The 23,635-nt window shown below is 39.0% G+C and overlaps 2 protein-coding genes across 2 annotated transcripts; both read right to left on the bottom strand.

The window, feature by feature from the left end:
• Positions 1-629: 629 nt before the first annotated feature.
• On the bottom strand, positions 630-9,128 carry LOC310815237 (cytosolic phospholipase A2 gamma-like). The gene is made up of 14 exons (XM_083684964.1): positions 9,092-9,128; positions 8,550-8,563; positions 8,323-8,422; positions 8,073-8,215; positions 5,903-6,104; positions 5,631-5,736; positions 5,032-5,172; positions 4,860-4,925; positions 4,640-4,753; positions 3,651-3,770; positions 3,447-3,539; positions 2,880-3,034; positions 2,413-2,581; positions 630-2,035 (listed from the first exon to the last, which is right to left on the bottom strand). The coding sequence occupies exons 2-14, from the start codon at positions 8,561-8,563 to the stop codon at positions 1,833-1,835; spliced, it is 1,626 nt and encodes a 541-aa protein (XP_083541090.1). The 5' UTR covers positions 9,092-9,128; the 3' UTR covers positions 630-1,832.
• A 6,727-nt stretch (positions 9,129-15,855) lies between these two features.
• Positions 15,856-22,673, bottom strand: LOC310815236 (cytosolic phospholipase A2 gamma-like). The gene is made up of 14 exons (XM_083684963.1): positions 22,644-22,673; positions 22,196-22,209; positions 21,977-22,088; positions 21,709-21,851; positions 21,250-21,451; positions 20,974-21,079; positions 20,184-20,324; positions 20,028-20,093; positions 19,761-19,898; positions 19,062-19,202; positions 18,889-18,972; positions 17,708-17,862; positions 17,279-17,444; positions 15,856-17,054 (listed from the first exon to the last, which is right to left on the bottom strand). Exons 2-14 carry the CDS (start codon positions 22,207-22,209, stop codon positions 16,852-16,854), a joined length of 1,671 nt encoding a protein of 556 aa, XP_083541089.1. The 5' UTR covers positions 22,644-22,673; the 3' UTR covers positions 15,856-16,851.
• Between the last annotated feature and the right edge of the window lie 962 nt (positions 22,674-23,635).

Raw genomic sequence — 23,635 nt, forward strand, 5'->3', positions numbered from 1 at the left:
TGATCACACTTTCTCAGCAGGAATGTAGGAATCTCTTACTGTAGAACATGTGTTCTTACTACTTTAGGCCACATAACCAAGATATTAATTTCTATTGGATCACACATTAGTTACATCAGCATGTTCTCCCTTTGATAAAACCGCATTGATTTCTAAATGTTCAAAAGCTGTTATAAGCTGTTGTAATGCTGTTATAAGTGTGTAACAGGCCCAAGACGCATTTTGTTAGACTGGCATACTAGATATTCTAGATAATAGAGGTATTGGCATACTTCATGGCTATTCAGACCATTTGTTATCACCCACTTTTTTAAAAATCCTGTCTGCTATCATAGGCACTTGTTACCATGTTACAACTGAAGAAATACACTTCCTTTTCGCTGACTTCCTGTTGTTCATTGATGTCTGGCGCCACATTATGGTTGGTTTGAAATAGTTTAATCTGTTCTTTTTTCTGCACTTGTTCCAGTTAACTATCCACGGATTACACACCCGCTTGAAACTCAATTTCAATTAATTATGTTTCTTATTACATAACTGAGAGTGACTGACTGTATTTCACATCTTTAGATCGGTCATTTCAGCATTTAAATATTTGACACATAATGAACCACATGTTGTGCTTTACTTAGGGTTATGGTTTTTATTGGAAGATGGGGAGTCCCCCCTCTTGAGTAAAATACATTAAAGTGCTTAATAGTAACAGTGCTTAAAGTGATTTAATAACTGATCATCAGGTATACAGCACGGTATATCATCAGACCGACATGATCAAATTTCTTGGATGGTGAAAAAAGACAACACAGGAACTTATTTACTGTAATGCATCAGCACATATAAGCCTTAATTATATAATCCATAATTAGCAGACCCCAACTACAACTTTTATCACAATATCCAACTAATTACTAGGGCAAATCAAGCTGAATCACACGTGATTATCTAAAGACAAAATATGAATATACACTCACTGAGAACTTTTTAGGAACACTATACTAATACTGGGTAGGGCCTCCCTTTGCTCTCAAAACAACTTAAATTCTTTGTGGCATTGATTCCACAATCGTTTGTGGTCCATGATTTGAGATTCTGGTCCATGATGACATCATTGCATCACGGAATTCCTGCAGATTTTTCAGGTGCACTTTCAAGCTGTGAATCTCCCGTTCTACCACATCCCAAAGGTGTTCTATTGGATTCAGATCCGGTGACTGGGAAGGCCTCTGAAGAACACTGAATTCGTTGTCATGTTCATGAAACCAGTTTGAGACGACTTTTTCTTTGCTACATGGTGCATTATCATGCTGGAAGTAGCCATTAGAAGAGGTGTTAAATTGTGGCCTTAAGGGATGCACATGGTTAGCAACAACACTCAAATAGGCTGTGGCATTCAAGCGATGATTGATTGGTATTAACAGGCCCAAAGTGTGCCAAGAAAACATTCCCCACACCATTACACCACCTCCATGAGAAGGTGTACAGGTGTTCCTAATAAAATTCTCAGTGAATATATATATATATATATACACTGTACTGTAGTATCACTTTAACAGTATATATAATATTATATTGTCACACGCAAAAAACATTATATTATAATTATATATTATATATATATATAATTAACATTATGTCATGAACTATATAATCAACACTTTTTCAAAATTTTATATAAAGAATTAGGAGACAAAAAAGCTGTAACATCTCTTTAAGACTATGATGATTACAAAGTGTTTTTGTTAGATTGAGAGGTTTATAATTAAAAAACTGCCTGCACTCTGTGATTACTGGTCTGTGCGTAGGCCTGCTCATGATCAGAGAACCTGACCCACTCACTCAGGGAGAGCAGGTTCACCAACTGGTTGAGACTTAAAGGCTCTCTTCTGTCTGATGACCTCCTTAATCTCCTGGAGCAGGTTCTCCTTGTTGTTTCTGATGTTCATGGCAGCCACCTTCATCAACTCGTCAATCATCTCTGGGCTGTAAGCCAACTGGAATGTCGTATATTTCTTTCTCCACCAGTCCACATCCTGATCTGTTATGTACCAAAACACAGACACACACTGTTAAAACACAATTATGATTCCTTGAATTATCTAAGCAGAAATCTGTAACTTACCTAAAAATAACATCAGTTCTCTAGTACTTCTCCTCCTAATTGCAGCGCTAGCTTTGTGAAATGTTACCGATGGCAGACTAAACTAAAGAATCTATCACAGCGTTCATGGTATTTTTGTAAAGCCCAATCAATGGGGCATGTCAATTGTACATGTTAAAAATGTGTCATGGTTTCACAATTATAGCTTTGATGTGACTGATGTGTTTTGAGCAATGATGTCACAGTGAAGGATTTGTGCTAGATTAATTCAGGCACTACAACAGAAAAGGTTACAGCAACTAGGTATTATTTACCACCACAGTTGTTGATGTTGAACAGAGGCATGTGGATCACAGTGGGGGCTTTGCCATTGCTCTTGAATACATAGAAGTCCTTTGTATCAGTGGAGTCTTCAGGATCCACAACAACCCTTGGAAAGGGCATACCCATACCCTTACATTTCCTCTGTGCCTTTTCCACTGTCTGTGGAAATAAAATACCAAAGTGGAGAGATATAGAGTTGTTTTGCAGATTTCAGACAAATGTGAACAAATAGGCCTTTCCTCAAAATGCATGCCATGGTGGTGCTTTCTACATTATCATCTGGGTAACTCTGTCTTTGTGAGTGAACAGCAGTGTGTGTGTGTGTGTGTGTGTGTGTGTGTGTGTGTGTGTGTGTGTGTGTGTGTGTGTGTGTGTGTGTGTGTGTGTGTGTGTGTGTGTGTGTGTGTGTGTGTGTGTGTGTGTGTGTGTGTGTGTGTGTGTGTGTGTGTGTTCTTGCCAGCATGGGATCCCCGTCACTGAAGTCAAGGGAGATGATGAGGTCAACCTCTCTCTCAGGCCTCAGGACACTAAAGTATGGAGAATTCAGCAGCAAACCAGCGTCCTCAAAGTGCCTTATGTTTTCTTTCGGAATACTTTGATCAACTTCTTCAGCTGAAAAACAGGTCAGGGCCAGAAAATATGCATTTGTGGAGAAATCTCTGCATGGTGATGATCTGAAATCACTTAACAGCTGTTTATCAGCCGTTAGGGTTAGGGTTTTATCTTTCTTCTTTTCTTAGCCCCCATTACACCTACTAATATGGGTTATAATATATTTCCATAGATAAACTACAATTGTTGGTTCATATCAATTGAAATATCATACTAGAGTGAAAGTAGGGGAAATTAGGTTGACTGTAGGGCAACATGCTAAGAAATTATACTAAGAAATTACAGAAATTATTAATCTGTAAAGAAAAGTGGGGAAATACCAATTAGCATACTTTAGATCACTACTGCACTGTAGTATTCATGGTCTATCTATGAGTTAGCTTGTTTATCTCAGTCTGAACCAGGAGCTCACCTGCCACATTGTGAAGGAAGTTGTAAGTGGTTCCCCACGTCCAGGTCCTGGCTAGCGCTAGGGCCTTGGCAATGACTGTCAATTCGTGTATTACTGTGAAGCAGAGTAACAAGACTTCAAACGGAGTTCAAATGCCTGGAGATCCAGTTCAAATTGAGACATACATTATTTTTGGAGACTAATGTGAGGAATGGAGCAACTAACAGTCCTTGATCCAATCCCAGATGGACTGGCACACATCCAGAGTGTACCAATTCCTTGTTTCTGCTGATAGCCAACTAGCTTCGTTGAATATCATAGTCTGACCCCTTGAGTTCTTCTTTCCTGGGAACAATGCAGACATGTTTTTAACCATAATAATAACAATGCAAGTAAGTGGTGTTACGTATACAGCAGTGGAGGCTGGTGGAGGTAGAAATGGAGGACGGAGGAATGGAATCATTATAATGCATGGAATGGAATGAGGAACAGTATCAGATGCTTGTGTTATACAGTACCATTCCTCATTCCATTGAATGAATCCATTCCATGAATTACAATGAACTGGATGCCCCCATTTTGTACCTCCACCAGCCTCCCCTGCTATACACGGTAGTACACATTCCCAATTCCTTGGTTTGCAACCCGCACGTCACTGGTTCAAATCATGCTATGGACAACAATATTTGCTAATTATTGTTGCTAATGTTCGCTAATGCCTTTCCCTGACCACTTACCCTTACCTTCACCACTCGACATTAATATATAATACTGCCTAAATGCCACGCAATTCAAAATTAAAAAAATATGAACTTCTTACATAAGACGCAAATTCACTTACTCTCATGTAGCGTTTCTTCAGTTCTTGACGTACCATGCAAAAATCTCTCGTGTCAACCAGGACACGCAACTGGGAATGCATACTATCGTTTATAGGTACACAATTTAATTAGGAGACTGTGTTGCAATACGTGTTGTGGCTTCTATTATGAAACCCCTAATATGAAACATTTATGAGACATTTAAGGATGTCACCTCTAGTGTCATCAATTGTCATCTACAACTCTAACCCTGTGTACACAGACATGTCCCGGTCATTTACTGGCACTGCTGTCTAAATGAACTCGATGCTAATCTCTCTTGTCCTCTCCCTGTCCCGTCCCGTCCTCTCCCTGTCCCGTCCCGTCCTGTCCCTGTCCTGTCCTGTACTGTACCTTTGAGCAGCTCATTCAACTCTGCTTCCAAATGAGTGCAGTCTTCCCCTCTAATAACACAGAGATTCAGTTCCACCACTTTCTGGAGAGTTAGAGTGGCCTGGTCAGAGTGGCCTGCAGGAGCAAACAACAGTTAAAAACAAATCTAAATGATAGATTCATGTAGGGAGACCAGTCAGAATAGATAGAGTATAGTACTGCAAATGGATAGCCAGCCTACTTGTCATTATCTCAGACAGATATTTCAGTATTTCCTGCTGGTCAGCGAGGGCACTGCCACACAGACCTTGATGCAAAACAAACGGTTTAAGACGTCATAGGACATACAAGTAGCAATATGGCTCTATTGTCTTGATATGAATTATTATAATGATTGCCCTATTGAAATGTACCTTGAAGGTACAACATGTCCATCTCTGGTTGTTGTTTTTTGAGAACACCAAAGTCAAATTGACTCCCAAAACGCTTTGTGTCCACAAAGGCACCAGTGAGAGAATATCCAGCTTCATGAGGGGTCAGCTCAAACCAGGGATCTGTTGAGGGACAAGATTTGTCTACAGTAAGTATTCATTTAGTTATGAAGTACACGTTACATCAATATTAGACATTTATCACTGTATTTACGTGAATAAGCAATATTTTAAAAACTATTATTTTCAACTGTGATCCGGTCTGACGCTGACCATCAACTGCCAATGAAAATGTAACGTATTTCTATATTTCTATATTATTTTCTCTATACATATCTTGTAAGATTGTGGAACATTTTGTTGGAGAAATATGCAGTTGACGTCGGAATAAATTACCACTGAGACAGATATGGGAGTTGTCATCCGTTTTGAAAAATAATGTGTCCAACCTATGTTTCTTATCTTCAGATCATGTTTTAACAACAACAACAAAGTGTTTTAAACATTATTTACAGCATTATTTGTGTTTAAATAGTAACGTTGCTGACTTAAAAAAATAAATTAAAAAAAGTGTGTGATACCTTTGTTCAAGCTGTCATATTTGCTATCCTTATCAATCACAGTGAAGATGGGATAGGGGTCCTTGCTGTGGCCGTCTCTATGGCTGGAGAGAGGACGTTCATCTATCTGAGGAAGCAAAGAGCAGCAGCATTCAGTAACAAACACCATCAATATTTTTTAGAACAGTTCAAAACAGGCTGTAAAGACTCACAGTAAATGAAATTACTATGTGAAGAATGTGTGTCTAGCTAAAGGTGAATGTAACGATCTCAATTAGGTTTCATGGGCTTACCTCTTTAACTGTCGTTGGCACATAGTATGCTGCCCAGACGTCTGTCAGGCTGAAGTTATCCTTCTGGTCATAATATTTCACCAGTTTTGCTGTTTGGTCAGCTATGCTCACGCTATCATGTCCCACCCTTTGAATTATTTTCTTTTTCACCTGCTCAACATTTGTGGACCAATCAGGCTCCCCGTATAAAGCGCTCATGCACCTACAGAAAAATAAACTTGTAAATTACCCATGAGCTTACCTTTCCTCTAAACAATTAAAAGATAACTTCACTATTTTACACTTGTGGGGGGACATGCAGCGTTCGGCCTGTAGAGGGAGCTACAGGACCGTGGCCAGGGTTGTGTTGGCGAGGCTTCGTTGCACACCTGTTGCAAATAAAGTCTCGTTGACTAGTGCTTAAGATGTGTGTGCCTCTGCTCTTTCAGTAGGTGGGCTGGGAACGGCGAAGGAGTGGGAGAGAAAGACGACTGGAAAGTCGGCGAAACACTGCGAACAGAGACTGAAAAGTCTAAATAGAGATTGCAATAATAAACGGGAACAACATTCCCTTACCGACATACTGCGTCTGCCTCTGTGTACGAGCGAACATTGTTACAACACTTTAAAGTCAGACCATGAAACCACATTCTAATTGCCTGTGACGTGTGTGGGCATCAAGGAGATAAGCTTCGTACTCATCAGTGTCTTTTATATCAGGCTGTGGGGTGGCCGTCCCTAACCGCTATGAAGGACCAACACTGCCTCTTGTATGTATATAAAGGAATTCTCCATAAACTCCCATACTATCTTACATCTTATCACCTGGAGACCTAGCACTTATCAGACAAGGTCTCAAGATTGGTTAGTCCTCAAGGTCACATGTGTCTCCTCTGAGCTGGTAGAACTGCCTTGAGTCATTGTGCTCCTCAGGCATGGAATGACCTGTATGATACTCTTAAGACTTACTGCTTTAGTATCTTTGGGCCATTTTAGGAACCTGACTCAGGATTCCTCAGTGAAGGAGTGCTGTTGTTATAACTGATTGTTATCTGTAAAAAAGAAAAATTGTATTGCCTGTGTAAATTGTGTCTTTTTAAAATGTTGATGTAAATAATTGTGATGTGTATATATTTTGTAGTCAGGGCACCCTTGAAAAAGAGACCAGATACAAAACAAAGATCTTTCCCACTATCATCAGTGGTTAGTATCCTAATCAACTGTACTCGTCAAAAGGCTCTGCTTGCGTCTAGACTGTCAAGCGTATTAAAGACCTGCTTCATTTGAATACTTACTGAAGTACTTTTACGTTTGGAACGTTGATTTAATTTATTAAAGTTTCAGTGGTGTCTGTCTTAGCAACCTGCCTCTTGCCTAGTCTGTGACCGTTAGTGAGGGGCAGATGAGGCTTTTTGGAGCCTTAGGGGGGCTTCCATCCAAATTGTGCTGAAAAAAGATCTGAAGCCTCGGTGCCTTGAAAATGGTGCGAATAGCGCCATCTGCTGATCTTCAGAAATGATAGCAACCATTTCAAAGAAAAGCTCACTGATAAATGCCTCATTGCAATTATATATGTAATCAGATTTATGCACATTAAAGACAACATAAAGCCTTGTATTGTACAATGTGGTTTTGTGATATTCGTGCACTTACAGTGACGCGAATACTGCAATTTCAGCACTTCACATCCACTCAAATTCTGTGTTTATCTCATGACATTAAAACAGTTAATTGGTAATTTAGTTTAAGCAAGACACAAATAATAAATGCAACAATCATTTATTACATTAATGTTCTGAGTGGATCATTCAAACTGGCTGTTCTGCACGTAGACTCCTGATTCCAGGACTCTGGCTAGTATTTCGGTTCCAAAGGTTACAGGTTTCCAACAGACTAACACACAGCACCTTTAAACAGTAACTACAGTATGTTTACATGCACATCATAACCGGAATATTCCATCCTCCCTAACCCCCTGAAATGGACTTGCAGTGTCAGACATTGCTGTTGTGTTTCTGACCTTCAAGCATCATTCAGAGCCTTACCATGTGAAGCTAAACAGTACACATAATTCAGCCACAATATCACTATAAACATTGTAAACCATATCAAACCATATGTTAAACATCAACAGGTTTTGTGTAGGCTGTGTACATAATCAGTATTCATTGTTGGAGCATCAGGACCTTACCATGTGGATCCTGACACCCCACTCAGGTAGAGGATGCAGTCCAGTAGGTCCTCCTTCCCCATCTGGTCCAGTGATCCCAGCAGCCCCACCATGGCTCTCTCACCCCCTCCAGAACCCAGCACCGCAATGTTGGGAAACTCGTCCTGCAAGAACGTTTTGATAACTGTCATATACATACACTGATTTTTTACGTAACGGGCTGATTTGAAAATAGATATGACTGGTATGTCTTACTATCGATAACACCCACCAGAGAACATGTGATGTTGTTCCTCTTCAGACATTGTTGGACAGTTGATTTCCTGTCAGTGATGTGTTTTTTCTCCCCCTCGTTGAGGGAGTGTCCTAGTCTGATTTTGTTAATGTTTGAGTAGACAGAGACAACAGGTGAGACAAGAGTTTGCATAAGCATATAGATTACCAACATGCATACAAATACCAATATGAATGCAGTTATCTGAAAGGAAAACAGATTACCTTATCTCCGACATCTGTAAGAATAAGGAAATGCAGAAATACAATCTCAGTTCATTGTCTTAAATGTATAACCGCCCAAAACTCTTTAATTTGCAAGAATTCCATGTACTGTACAGGTATGTAACAACTGATTGAACAGGTAGGAAATCACATTTCTTCCTCACCCTGAAAGGAGTACTGTACAACCTATGGACAAGCACAGATGCCAATCCCCACTTTGGTTCTGTTTATCTGGGCATTGTCACTAACTGCTAACTGATTACAATCGCATGTTGGAATGTTGCTACAGTCACCCCAAATTCTCTGAAACAAACTCAAGAATTACTTGATTTCAATGACTAACATGATTTGGGCATGACATTTCAAACATACTAATGAACAGAACATCTTCCTCCTCTATATTTTTCTGAAATAAAATGAAATGAATTGCACTCTAAGTTCTTAGGCTATTGTCACTTCTATATAGTGTTGGAGGAGTCCAATTTGTCATCATTCCATTTAAAATTGTAGATGCAGGAATGCACAGCAGACACAGTACCTACCTTTGGTGGAAAAGGCTGCAACCTTGAAGGAAATGCTTCAGTTGTCTGATGTGTTCAGGAAGGCTTTTAGGTTTTTATATCCTGAGAGAGTTACCCAGAATGGGTGGGGTTTTATTCATTCTGAAATCACATGAACTATCATCTTTGCACTCAGATAGCCTCAATTCAGCTTTTTGAGTAACTTGTTGAAGACATGTTTGCATTTGAGATCATTTAAGGAGAGCCATAGCAGGGGGGGTGTAGACTTTTGCAAAGAAGTCTTCTCTGTTTTTCACATTTAATTCATTATTATAATTGTTTATGTTTCTTTCATTTTGAATGTGTCCAGCAGGCTGTGTAGATCAGTGGGAAACAAGTAATATGATGAAGCGCTATCCAATGAATTTGGAGCCATTTGCTTGTACTTGAGCAGACAAGATGTTTCTGTACACTTCAGAATACATTCAGCAGTTACATAATCAGTTAAGACAAGTTTGCCAGTTCTAGGGGCAGCCATACATGCCCTAAAATGAACACCCCCTCCACCATGTTTCACAGTTGAAGTGGTATGCTGTCCACATGACCCTTTTCCAGACCTCTGCAGGCTTTTTAGGTGACCATCCTTTTTGAGGATAACTAGTGGTTTGCACCTTGCAGTGAAGCCTCTGTAGCTCGGCTGGTGACGAATTCTGCGGATGGTAGTCTCTAACACATTCACGCTTACTTTCTATAGATTGTTCCTGATCAGTGGGACAGTTGTTTTGGGTTTTTTCTTAATTATGGTGAGCACACTTAGGTCATCCACTGTAGTCTGCCTTTGCCTACAACCCTGTGTGTGATTGCTGAGGTCACCAGTGCTTTTTTTTCTTTTTAATGATGTTCCAAACTGTTGGTTTTGGTAAGCCTGAGGTTTTGACTTTGTTTCTGATAGTTTTTTTCCCTGATTTTGTCAGCCTAATAAAAGCTTCCTTGACTTTCATTGACACCACTTTGGTCCTCATATTGACAGACACCAATAGCAGACTCCAAAGGCAAACGCAAAGCCGAGAATCAATACTAGACATTGACAGCTCTCTTTACTTTAACCTCACAGTTATTGTTTGATTTCAAATCCAAACCTATGGAGTATAGAGCCAAAAGAAGAAAAAATGCTTCACCGTCCTATTACTTATGCAGGGCACTGTATATAGCAACAGTTATGGTAATGAGTGTAGAATGCGTACTGGTATGTGTGTATATGTATATGTATACAGTATGTGTGTGTGTGTGTGTGTGTATGTGTGTGTGTGAGGTCCTCTTCTGCCTTCCTCAGACACTGCATGGCGTCTTCACCACCCTCTGTAGAGCTGTTGTAGATGGCCAGGCCCAACAGGTATTGTGATATACTGGAGTTGCATACTAGATATTCTATAGATATAAATATTCTATCTATTCAATATCTGTCGGTCATTTGTACGAAAGTGTATGAGAACAAGTTTCATAAACAGAAACGCTTGACAAGCCAAGCATGACAGTTTATCCTGCGGTCGAGTTATGATGGTTTTCCTCATAACTGGGCTGTGGCAGCAAACTGAGGTGTAAACTGACTCTATGCTGCCATTAGTTGGATGGTGTTTGGAAGTTCCCTGGAAACTGTCCTCAGTCAGACCAGTCTGTAGGCATTTTTTGGTGTTTGGTAAAAATGTTTTTGTTTTTTTTACTTTTTTTTTATACTCACAGTATAACTACTTAAAAACATCTCCACAGGACATTCTGCAGCTATCTCATGTCTTTGTGGCCTCTTATATACACATGTTGATCACACTTTCTCAGCAGGAATGTAGGAATCTCTTACTGTAGAACAGGTGTCCTTACTACTTTATGCCACATAACAAAGATATTAATTTTTATTGGATCACACAGTAGTTACATCAGCATGTTCTCCCTTTGATAACACGTCACTGATTTCTAAATGTTCTAAAGCTGTTATAAGCTGTTATAATGCTGTTATAAGCTTAAGTGTGTACCAGGCCCAGGACACATTTTGTTAGAGTGGCATACTAGATATTCTAGATAATAGAAGTATTGGCATACTTCATGGCTATTCAGGCCATTTGTTATCATCCACTTTTTTTTAAATACTGTCTGCTATCATAGGCACTTGTTACCATGTTACAACTGAAGCTAATACACTTCCTTTTCGCTGACTTCCTGGCAAATTTTCATTGAATATCTACTATCAGAAGATGCCAGTCTTGTTTATTGAGGTCTGGCGCCACATCATGGTTGTTTTGAAATAGCAATCTGTTCTGTTTCTGCACTTGTTCCAGATAACTATCCACAGATTCCACACCTGCTTGTTCTCTATGAAAATCTATCTCAATATAATTGAAACTACACATTAGTATGGTTCCGATGAATGACCTATTTCCCATCTTAATATGAGATACACAGTATTTGGGAACCATTGTGACACAGAATTAACCAAAGACAGACACAAGTTGTTGCTTTACTTCAGAAGGTTTTTATTGGACAGTATATCATCAGACTGAGGTGATCACATTTCCTGTTTTGTGAAATAAGACAACACAGGAACTCAGGGTATCTAACACAACAGCACCTTCCATACTTCATAATATTTATTACATTTTGATAGAAATTCACCAAGAAGACCAGCTAATCTCTGAAGAAACTTGTTCACTAAAAATCATCTATTTGACTGGTTTTCATGATATATCACTGGATGATAGACATTATAGTGCACTATATGCAATTGTCTTAATTGACTCTATTAGTGAGATATCTGTAGCAGAAAAGGAGTAAGTTGTTATAAGATTCATCTGTCTGAAAAGAGGGGAGTGTATGGGACTGGTTAGTGGAGTGTGTGTTGTTCTGTGAAGCACCTGTTCTCGTGTCGGTTAAGAAGCATGACGCTAAACCAGTTTGCTGTGATAAGAGAGACGAGTTACTACCTGGATCTCTACAGATTCACAACTGATCAACAACAGGAGAAGAGAAGAGTCAGTGTGTCGCTTCTCATATCATAATATGCATTGTAGCTACTGCATGATATTTAATCCATAACAAGTCACTGAAATACATCTTCAGTGTGCAGCTTTCAGCCACCTCAAGGCTTTGAGTCTATTTTGGCACAGACATAACTCATGGTTTTAAAGTCAATGTCTAACTTAAGTCTAAGGCATTTCTGGCCAGTTTCCACTACCTGTACATTTGACCTTATACCAGATTCATTCCTGATAGATAGATAGATAGATAGATAGATAGATAGATAGATAGATAGATAGATAGATAGAAACTTTATTTATCCCAGGGGGAAATTCAGGTTCCAAGTAGCGTACAGACATAGGGGTATCACACATAACATACACATACATATGATGGGAACAATCAAGTGTTTTATATCACTGCAAGCAGCAGAGTTTAAGTGAGATAAACAAATCGCTCCACATGCACATTTGTCATGTGAAGTACAGATCTGCGGTCGTTCTGTACATCCTGGCAGAAAAACAGAAACAGTTTTACAACAAGGAGGGTCAGATTCCATTACAAAACACCTGGAACTTCTACTCGCTTCTGTTAGGCTTCATCAGCAGAGACCACACTAGATGCATGTCATAATAGGGCTATTCTGGCACTATAAGAGATATTAGACATGAACCTCCCACCCCCCCCAGAACAACGTATATTGAATTTCCTTGTTTTTTATTCAAAACAAACAGAACATAATACGACTTATTTCCTCAAACTTTGACCCAAAGGTCTCGAACTGTTCTGTTCTGTTCTTCCATAGACAGAAAATAAATAAACCTCAGAAATGACACTCAATGACAGTCAAATCACACACAGTGTGCATTATGTGTTTGAGGTACAGTGCCTGGGTGTACTTGTGTAAGTGGAAGATATCATCAACAACACATTTGAATAATGTAATTGTTTGAAAATACGTACTTGTCCTCCATAGGATCCATGAATAATCTGGGCCTCTTAGCAGGCGAGGCAGACAAGGACCAAGGACCCAAGGACCAGGGTAAGAGGAGGCATGACGGGCTGGGCAGCAGCAGTGGAGGTGCTTGGTGGTAGTTCATCCTCTTCCTCATCCACAATACTAAAAGACAATATAGGAGTGATTAATACAGAGGAAAAATGTAATTCACACTTCAAATTGCAACTCCAGAAACATTCAATGGATTGCTCTCAAGCCAGACATTGCCACTTCTGATGTCTACCCCCACAGTCATTTTAGCGGGGGTAATGAGGCCCTATTGAAGGTACCGAGGGGGTTCACTCATTGATCTCGTCTTTCATACAGCAGGAAAACGCCCCAGGTTCAATCAATCCTCGATTGTGATACCTCATTGCAAACCTGAAATCCTCTTCTTCCATACTACTCAGAAATAAGCATTGAGAGATTGGCCGAGATTCTTCTGAGCAGTCCATTAGTCAGAATCACAACTAGCTATTCCCTTTCCCCTTTCCTTCACGCTAAATGCTAAGTGGGATGCTTGGGACGTCACTCCACTGAAATTGACATTAATGGTGCGTTCGGCAGCTTTTGGAAACCAAGGAACTCGGAGATACGAGTTTACATTTATATTTGCATTTATGGCATTTAGCAGACGCCTTTATCCAAAACGACTTACAACAAATCCATTTGTCTCAGTAAGTGAATCCATGAGTCATAAGAAAAAGTAATCCATGATAGGACCAGGGGCTAATTGGCAGTCACAATGCTAGGAGAAGCATTTTCTTATCTTATTTACAGGAGAGAAACTTGTACAGGGGGTAGTGGGGATGAAGAGGTCTTAAGGAGGGACAAGACAATGCATTGTCTGGGTCTATGGCAACATTTACGATGATCATAACGATGATCATAACGGTAGGTCGGTAGCCTAATTCATGGTCTAATTCATGGAATGGCAGAGTCGGACCTAAACACGCTCACATCAACGATGGACACGCTGGTTCGTTTAAGTCTGTGTTGGTGTTTGTGTCAGTAGGCTACCATTTTATATATGTGTGTCTACGTTCTATTTACTACTATTCTATTTACGAAATGATTTAGCGTAAAGAGGTCTTTAGGTGTTGAAATAACAAGTGAAATAACCACTCCAAGTCAGCGTTATTATTGGGAAACTCGGACCAGTATGATGACACCCGAGTTGTGATGTTTCCACTGTAACCTTTGACCTTGTTGTCAGAAAACAGACGGTAAAGATCTCAACAGTATTTGTTGAATTTTAACATATTGAATTGTTAAGAATCACACGTGTATGTATAATGTATGTTTCTAGTTTCTTAACGTTCATTATGAATTGCAAACGAAATCTCATTGGTTGAAGAATGCTTTGCTGGCTATGACTTCACCAACTGGGAGTTACGAATTCCCGAGAACCAAACGAACACACCCTTAAAGGATAAAGGTAAGGATGGGTTCAGGTTAAATTACAGTTGTTTCATATTTCACACAACATTACTTATGCAGGGCACTGTATATAGCAACAGTTATGGTAATGAGTGTAGAATGCGTACCGGTATGTGTGTATATGTATATGTATACAGTATGTGTGTGTGTGTGTGTGTGTGTGTGTGTGTGTGTGTGTGTGTGTGTGTGTGTGTGTGTGTGTTTGTATGTGTGTGTGTGTGAGGTCCTCTTCTGCCTTCCTCAGACACTGCATGGCGTCTTCACCACCCTCTGTAGAGCTGTTGTAGATGGCCAGGCCCAACAGGTATTGTGATATACTGGAGTTGCATACTAGATATTCTATACATATAAATGTTCTATCTATTCTATATCTGTCGGTCATTAGTAAGCGCATGAGAAAGCGCATGAGAATGTTTCATAAACAAAAATGCTTGACAATAAGCCAAGCATGACAGTTTATCCTGCGGTCGAGTTATGATTCATGGTTTTCCTCATAACTGGGCTGTGGCAGCAAACTGAGGTGTAAACTGACTCTATGCTGCCATTAGTTGGATGGTGTTTGGAAGTTCCCTGGAAACTGTCCTCAGTCAGACCAGTTTGTAGGCATTTTTTGGTGTTTTGTAAAAATGTTTTTGTTTTTTTAACTTTTTTTTTATACTCACAGTATAACTACTTAAAAACATCTCCACAGGACATTCTGCAGCTATCTCATGTCTTTGTGGCCTCTTATATACACATGTTGATCACACTTTCTCAGCAGGAATGTAGGAATCTCTTACTGTAGAACATGTGTTCTTACTACTTTAGGCCACATAACCAAGATATTAATTTCTATTGGATCACACATTAGTTACATCAGCATGTTCTCCCTTTGATAAAACCGCATTGATTTCTAAATGTTCAAAAGCTGTTATAAGCTGTTGTAATGCTGTTATAAGTGTGTAACAGGCCCAAGACGCATTTTGTTAGACTGGCATACTAGATATTCTAGATAATAGAGGTATTGGCATACTTCATGGCTATTCAGACCATTTGTTATCACCCACTTTTTTAAAAATCCTGTCTGCTATCATAGGCACTTGTTACCATGTTACAACTGAAGAAATACACTTCCTTTTCGCTGACTTCCTGTTGTTCATTGATGTCTGGCGCCACATTATGGTTGGTTTGAAATAGTTTAATCTGTTCTTTTTTCTGCACTTGTTCCAGTTAACTATCCACGGATTACACACCCGCTTGAAACTCAATTTCAATTAATTATGTTTCTTATTACATAACTGAGAGTGACTGACTGTATTTCACATCTTTAGATCGGTCATTTCAGCATTTAAATATTTGACACATAATGAACCACATGTTGTGCTTTACTTAGGGTTATGGTTTTTATTGGAAGATGGGGAGTCCCCCCTCTTGAGTAAAATACATTAAAGTGCTTAATAGTAACAGTGCTTAAAGTGATTTAATAACTGATCATCAGGTATACAGCACGGTATATCATCAGACCGACATGATCAAATTTCCTGGATGGTGAAAAAAGACAACACAGGAACTTATTTACTGTAATGCATCAGCACATATAAGCCTTAATTATATAATCCATAATTAGCAGACCCTAACTACAACTTTTATCACAATATCCAACTAATTACTAGGGCAAATCAAGCTGAATCACACGTGATTATATGAAGACAAAATATGAATATACACTCACGCACTTTATTAGGAACACTATACTAATACTGGGTAGGGCCTCCCTTTGCTCTCAAAACAACTTAAATTCTTCTTGGCATTGATTCCACAATCGTTTGTGGTCCATGATTTGAGATTCTGGTCCATGATGACAGATGTAGGAGACGAATGATATTGGTGGATATAAGTGATTTGCATATGAGGGAGGTAACCTATATTTGAAAGTATAAAATGGCGGACTGAAATGATGAAAGTAACCCCTTTGCAAACGTGTTCACTTTTATTACTTGTGAATAAAAGTATCTGGATAAACCATCAGCTCTAGTCTTTGGCATTTTATTTCAAAGTATTTTTAACTTGGAATTCTAACACAGAATATATATATATATATTATATATTGTACTGTAGTATCACTTTAACCAGTATATATAATATTCTATTATCACACACAAAAATATATAATTAAAATTATGTTATGAACTATATAATCAACACTTTTTCAAAATTTGATATAAAGTTTTCGAGACAAAAAAGCTGTAACATCTCTTTAAGACTATGATGATTACAAAGTGATATTGTTAGATTGAGAGGTTTATAATAAAAAACTGCCTGCACTCTGTGATTACTGGTCTGTGCGTAGGCCTGCTCATGATCAGAGAACCTGACCCACTCACTCAGGGAGAGCAGGTTCACCAACTGGTTGAGACTTAAAGGCTCTCTTCTGTTTGATGACCTCCTCAATCTCCCGGAGCAGGTTTGCCTTGTTGTTTGTGATGTTCATGGCGGCCATCTTCATCAACTCGTCAATCATCTCTGGACTGTAAGACCGCTGGAAGGTAGTATATTTCTCACGCCACGAATCCACAGTCTGATCTAAGAATAGAGAAATACTCTGTTAAAACAAAATTATGATTCTATGAATGCTCTAAGTAGCAATCTGCAAATAGCGTAAAAATTAGGCTTGGTATGCTAAAACAACTGCACAGAAATCTGCTGCAGATGATAGACCCTACTGATGTATTGTGAGCAATGATACCACAGTGAATGATTTTGCTGCACTAAAACTGAAAAAGTTACAGCAAGTGTGTTTTATTTACCACCACAGTTGTTGATGTTGAACAGAGGCATGTGGATCACAGTGGGGACTTTGCCGTTGCCCTTGAATACATAGAAGTCTTTTGTATTAGTGTCTTCAGGATCCACAACAACTGTTGGAAAGGACATACCCATATCCTGGCATTTCTTGAATGCGTCTGTCACTGTCTGTGGAAATAAAAAGACCAAAGTGGAGAAATGTAGGGTTGTTTTTGGAATTCAGATAACATTTGTCAAGCAGTCTTCAAAATACAAGACTTGGTGGTATTTTTTTACATTATCATCTCGGCACTGTAACTCAATCTTTATGAGAGAAAAGTGTTGTGTGTGTGTGTGTGTGTGTGTGTGTGTGTGTGTGTGTGTGTGTGTGTGTGTGTGTGTGTGTGTGTGTGTGTGTGTGTGTGTGTGTGTGTGTGTGTGTGTGTTCTTGCCAGCATGGGATCCCCGTCACTGAAGTCAAGGGAGATGATGAGGTCAACTTCTCTCTCAGGCCTCAGGACACAAAAGTATGGAGAATTCAGCAGCAAACCAGCGTCTTCAAAGTGCCTGATGTCTTCTTTCTGAATACTTTCAGCAACGTCTTCAGCTGAAACAGGGCCAGAAAATATGCATTTGTGGACAGATCTCTGAATGATGGTGATCTGAAATAATTGACCTAAGCCGTTTTCAATCTTTATATTTATTCCTTTCATACCCCCCATTAAACCTACATATATGGGTTACAGTGTCATATCTTTACATAGATAAGCTAAAACCTTTTGTTCATAGAGATTGGAATATGATATGGAATATGGAGTATTAGGGCCAAGGTTGTACTTTTTTTTGCATGGATAAAACTTAAAAACCTCAACATTTCAATCATAAAGTGTGGGAACAAAGTCCTGGTGCGGACGCCATGACAAGAGTGTCATGAGTGACAAGTGACCCATGAGACAGCAGGCCATTTTGCAATTGTCAGGCGGCTGAAGAAATTTGGCAAGGCCCCTCAGATCAGCTTTTTACCTCAACAGCTTTTAGATGCACCATCGAGAGCATCCTGTCTGGCTGCATCAACGTCTGGTACGGCAGCTGCACCACCTCGACCGTAAGGCTCTGTAGAGGGTACCGAAGACGGTTCAGCCCTCAATGGGGGGGGGGGGGGGGAGCTCCCTGCCGTACAGGACATCTACACCAGGTAGTGTACTGTAGTAATTCTGCCTTCTTGAAATATTTCGACTTCATTCTCAAAGTTTAATTTGACTTTATTTTCGAAATAATGCAACTTTATTCTCGTAATGTCTAGTTTTTAAAGTGTTACCCATGCAAAAAAACAAATCTTAAGTACAACGGCCCATTTTTATTTCCTTTTTGTTTATTTTCTTTTCTCTTAATACTCTAATACTGCGCTAATACTCTGACGTAACATCATACTATAAAACAATGTTTAAAAGGAGAGTGAAAGTGGGGGGAATTAGGTCGACTGCAGAGGAATACACTCTACACTCAAGAAATTATAGAAAAATTTAATAATTCTGTAAAATACAAGTAAGCATACTTTAGAGCACTACTGTACTGTAGTATTCATGGTCTATCTATGATAGTTTAGTTATCTCAGTCTGAACCAGGAGCTCACCTGCCACGTTGTGAAGGAAGTTGTAAATGGTTCCCCAAGTCCAGCTGAAGGACAGCTTTAGGGCCTCAGATGCATACCATTGTGCTATGAGGCAGATTGCAATAAACACGACTTAGAAACTCCAGTTCAAATGATGACATAAATCATTTTGGTGGACGGTGCAACTAACTTACCGCTTTCTTTGTCCTCGACGGAGTCTGAGTTGGACTCGCACACATCCTCACTGTAGCTCTTGACTTTTTTCTCCATCTCTCCTGATGTAACCCAATCAGCTGTGTTGAGTACCATATCCTCACCCCTTTTGTTCTTCTTTCCTGTGAACAATGCAGAGCAACTGAGATATCTTTTAACAACGCCCTTAGAGAAAAAAGTTCTAGTTAGTACCAAAAAAGGGTTCTTCATTTGTCCCCATGGGGAAACCCTTTGAAGAACACTTTTGGGTTCAATGTAGAACCATTTTGGGTTCTGTTTTGAACCCTTTTGGGTTCCAATGCAGAGCAACTGAGACATCTTGTAACCATTATAACAACAATGCAAGTTAGTTGTAAATATCATAGTCATTTTAGACGTTATCACTCTCAATACTTGTTGTGGCTTCTGTGTCATAACTGTTGCATATTGCTAATATACAACATTTATGAGAAGGAGGAAATTATGATTTATATCGTTTTACAATTACAGTACATTTAAGGATACCTGAAGCAATCTATTCAATCAATGTAGCAGTTTAATTCTGGTCCTTTTGAAATAGATATCATTGATACACAGTTCGTTTCTGAATTATCAAAATGTCACCTCTAGTATCGTCAGTTGTGATCTGCAACTTAGTGAACTTGATGCTGATCTGTCTTGTGGACTGTCCGGTACCCTACCTTTTTGCAGTGAATTCAACTCTGTTTCCAAAAGAGTGCAGTCTTCCCCTTTTAAAATACAGATATTCAGATTCACCACTTTCTGGAGAATAGCAATGATATTGCTTTCCTTCACCTCTGCACTCCGCTTTTTCTTGCCTTTAGGAGTTGAAAACAATAAACAATAACAATAATTACAGAAAAAGTAATCTACATAAATGATTAAATTAATGTAAGTAAGACCAATCAGAATAGATACAGTGTGGCATTGGTGGATAGCCAGCTTACCACTTAAACTTCCAATCAAAGTGTTCCATATTTCTTGTCTGTCAGCGAGGGCACTGCCACACAGACCTTGATGCAAAACAAAAGGTTTAAGACTTCATAGGACACATAAGACACAGTATGCCGCTATTGCCTTTATTTGAATTGTGGGAAATGTACCTTGAATGTACAACATGTCCTTCTCTGCTTGTTCTTTTTTGAGAACACCACTGTCAAATTGACTCCCAAAACGCTTTGTGTCCACAAAGGCACCAGTGAGAGAATATCCAGCTTCATGAGGGGTCAGCTCAAACCAGGGATCTGTTGAGAATATCTGTTGAGATATACTACAGTATACTGTGGGCAACATTTATGCAATAATTCAGATTTTTTTTTTTTATTACAGTTCAGTCAAGACAGTTTAATCAGTATTTGAATGAAAATAATAAATGTAAGTTTGGCGTAATTGGATGGCTCCCCTCTGTATAGCTCCCTGCCTGAATTTTAACAACATAAAATACAAAATGCTAATATGGCAGGGAGCCCATGACTTGGCAGGTGGAGGCTGGGGCAGTGGGTGGGATGACCAACAAGTATTACTCATAGCCATTGGCGTCACACTAATTAAACATGGTAGAGTGTTGCACAAACTCTGCTGGTTTTAAGCCTTGTCCCTGAACATGTGATGGATGTTTTTGCATACATGTGAATCGCCCTACACTTTTGTATTTAGCACTATTAACCTCTGAGTACGAGAACCAATAGTGAAACTGCTGTTGTACTCGCACCAAAAATATTTGTTTGTCTTATGGGATTTGATTCCATTACTTCTACACATTTGCTCTATCATGGACATTTACTGTTGGGCTATTTGCAGGTGAAATTGTAGCCTATTGCACCTATAAACACTGCCTATTCTCTTTCTTACTCTCATACTGTAAAACATACATGAACACATTTATGACAATACCTTTTTTCAAATTCTCATCTTTGCTGTCTTTATCAATCACAGTGTAGATGGGATAGGGGTCCTTGCTGTGGCCGTCTCTATGGTCGGAGAGTTTCTTTTGATCTAGCTGAGGAAGCAAAGAGCAGCAGCCCTCAGTAACAAAGCCCAAGACACCAAGAAACAAACACTGATTTACAAAAGACTTACAGAAAATGTATTATTATTTGTATTATTATTATTATTATTATTATTACTAAAGGTGAATGTAACAATCCAAATGAAGTTTCATGTGCTTACCGCTGCAACAACTTGAGGCACAAGAAGTGCTGCCCAGACGTCCGTCATGGAGTAATTATCATTTTGTTTGTAGTATTGCTGTAGTTTGTTTTTTCTTGTACTAAAGTCTATGCTACCAAGCCCAGTCCTTTTAGCTATGCCCTGTGTCACCTGCTCAAGGTTTTTGGACCAATTAGGCTTCTGGTATAAGGAGGACATGCACCTGTAGAGAAACAAACTCAATGATATGACCCATGTGGTTACTTTACATTTCCTAAAAGTCCATTATGGTCCATGGATTTAAAAGTGATCTTAGTGCTAAGAAGCTCAAGGGAAAGGCGACCCAATCAGGAAATTAATTATGTGGCAACATTACACATAATTAAGCCACAATATCACCATAAACCATATCAAAATGTTAAGTATCTCCAGGTTTTGTGTACATGTACAGTATTCATTGTTGGAGCATCAGGACCTTACCATGTGGATCCTGACACCCCACTCAGGTATAGGATCCAGTCCAGTAGGTCCTCCTTCCCCATCTGGTCCAGTGATCCCAGCAGCCCCACCATGGCTCTCTCACCCCCTCCAGAACCCAGCACCGCAATGTTGGGAACTTCGTCCTGCAAGAAGGTTTTGAGACCTTTCATATACATACACTGATTGTACATAACTGCCCGTTACTGTACGTAACGGGCTGATTTGAAAATAGATATGACTGGTATGTCTTACTATCGATAACACCCACCAGAGAACATGTGATGTTGTTCCTTTTCAGACATTCTTGGACAGCTGATTTTCTATCAGTGATGTGTTTCTTCTCCTCCTCGTTGAGGGAGTGTCCTAGTCTGATTTTTGAACTGTTTCAATATACAGACAGACAACAGACGAGTTAGCATGAGCATACACATACCAAAAAAGGATGAGGTGAAAATGAATGCAGTTATCTGAAAGGAAAACAGATTACCTTATCTCAGACATCTGTAAAAATAAGGAGATGCAGAAATAAAAGCTCAGATCATTGTGTTAAATGTACAGTGCTTTCAGAAAGTATTCAGGCCCCTTCACTTTTTCCACATTTTGTTGTGTTATAGACTCAATTTAAAATGGATTTGGGGTTTCAGATTATAAACATCTGAATCCCTTTCATTTGAATGTGTGTACTGCTATTGCTGTGATGTTTTGGCACTTCATAATTGTCCAATAAATAAATAAATACATTCATTAATTTAATCAATCAATTAATCAATCAACAGTCACATTGTATTTTCAGGCAGTTTACAATTGATGTGACTGTTGATTGATTTAATTAAATTGAATGGGCAAATTAATTAATACATTTATTGGACAATTTTGAACAGCCACAACATCACAGCAAAACAGGTAAATATGCAAGAATACACAGCAGTACCTACCTTTGGTGGGAAAGGCTGCAACCTTGAAGGTCAGAATTCAGTCTTCTTTTTCAGGAAGGCTATGAAGTTCTTATATGCTGAGAATTACTCGGGAGGGGTGGGGTTTTCTCAAAATTCAAGGTGTGATCCAAGATTACCTGTTTTGCTGACATGCCCTCAGCTGATTAAACTTAATCAGTAGAATGTAAAGTAGCTATGACTGTGATCATTGGCCTACCACTCATGCCAAATCTACTATTCATATAAGAGTACAGTTTTTTGCAATGTATTAGTTTTTTTTTTTTGTATTTTCTTTGTGATTATTTTTTAAGTGCCATGGGATGTTTATCGCCGAAACGGCATGCTCTGCAAGGCAGTGTCCCATTCAGTGCCCTATTCAGAGCCCTATTCAGAGCCCTGGGGTATTTTCTTTAATAGATAATTGAATGCATACTGCTCACCTGTGAAATTCTTTGAATTATCTAAATAACAATCTGCAAATAACATAAAAATAAGGCTTGGTATTTTTAGTTGTTGTTGTTTTTATGTTCTTTAATCTCAGACCCGCAGAGGGTGTGGGAGCTTTGCCTTGGCAGAGGAGATAAGGAACTTGGCTCTGGTTGGGGAGTGGGGGGGGGGGTGTTAAAGGGGCCAACTAAATCTGTTATAATATCACATTTCACAAATCTGTTATAATATAATATGATAATATCACATTTTGTAACACAATGTATATTGTAGGCGTGTGAGACTGCAAGTACATACAGCTATGTTTTATTGCAATAACATTCAATTAAAATTATGATGGTGATGATGAAGGAATTCACTTTTTCACTCGAAATAAAGAACATGAGACTGACACCAGTATCTCATAAATTGGGAAATCAAATGAATAATTTATTATCGTTCATTATTATTGTTCATTCAATACTCAATTCAGTTCTAGTAAAGCACAATCAACAGAAAAAAAAACTTGCAAGGAGAGGGAAACAACATAACCCTAACCCTAACCC

The sequence above is a fragment of the Argentina silus genome, assembly GCF_951799395.1.
Source record: "Argentina silus genome assembly, chromosome: 14".
Classification (NCBI taxonomy): Eukaryota; Metazoa; Chordata; class Actinopteri; order Argentiniformes; family Argentinidae; genus Argentina; species Argentina silus.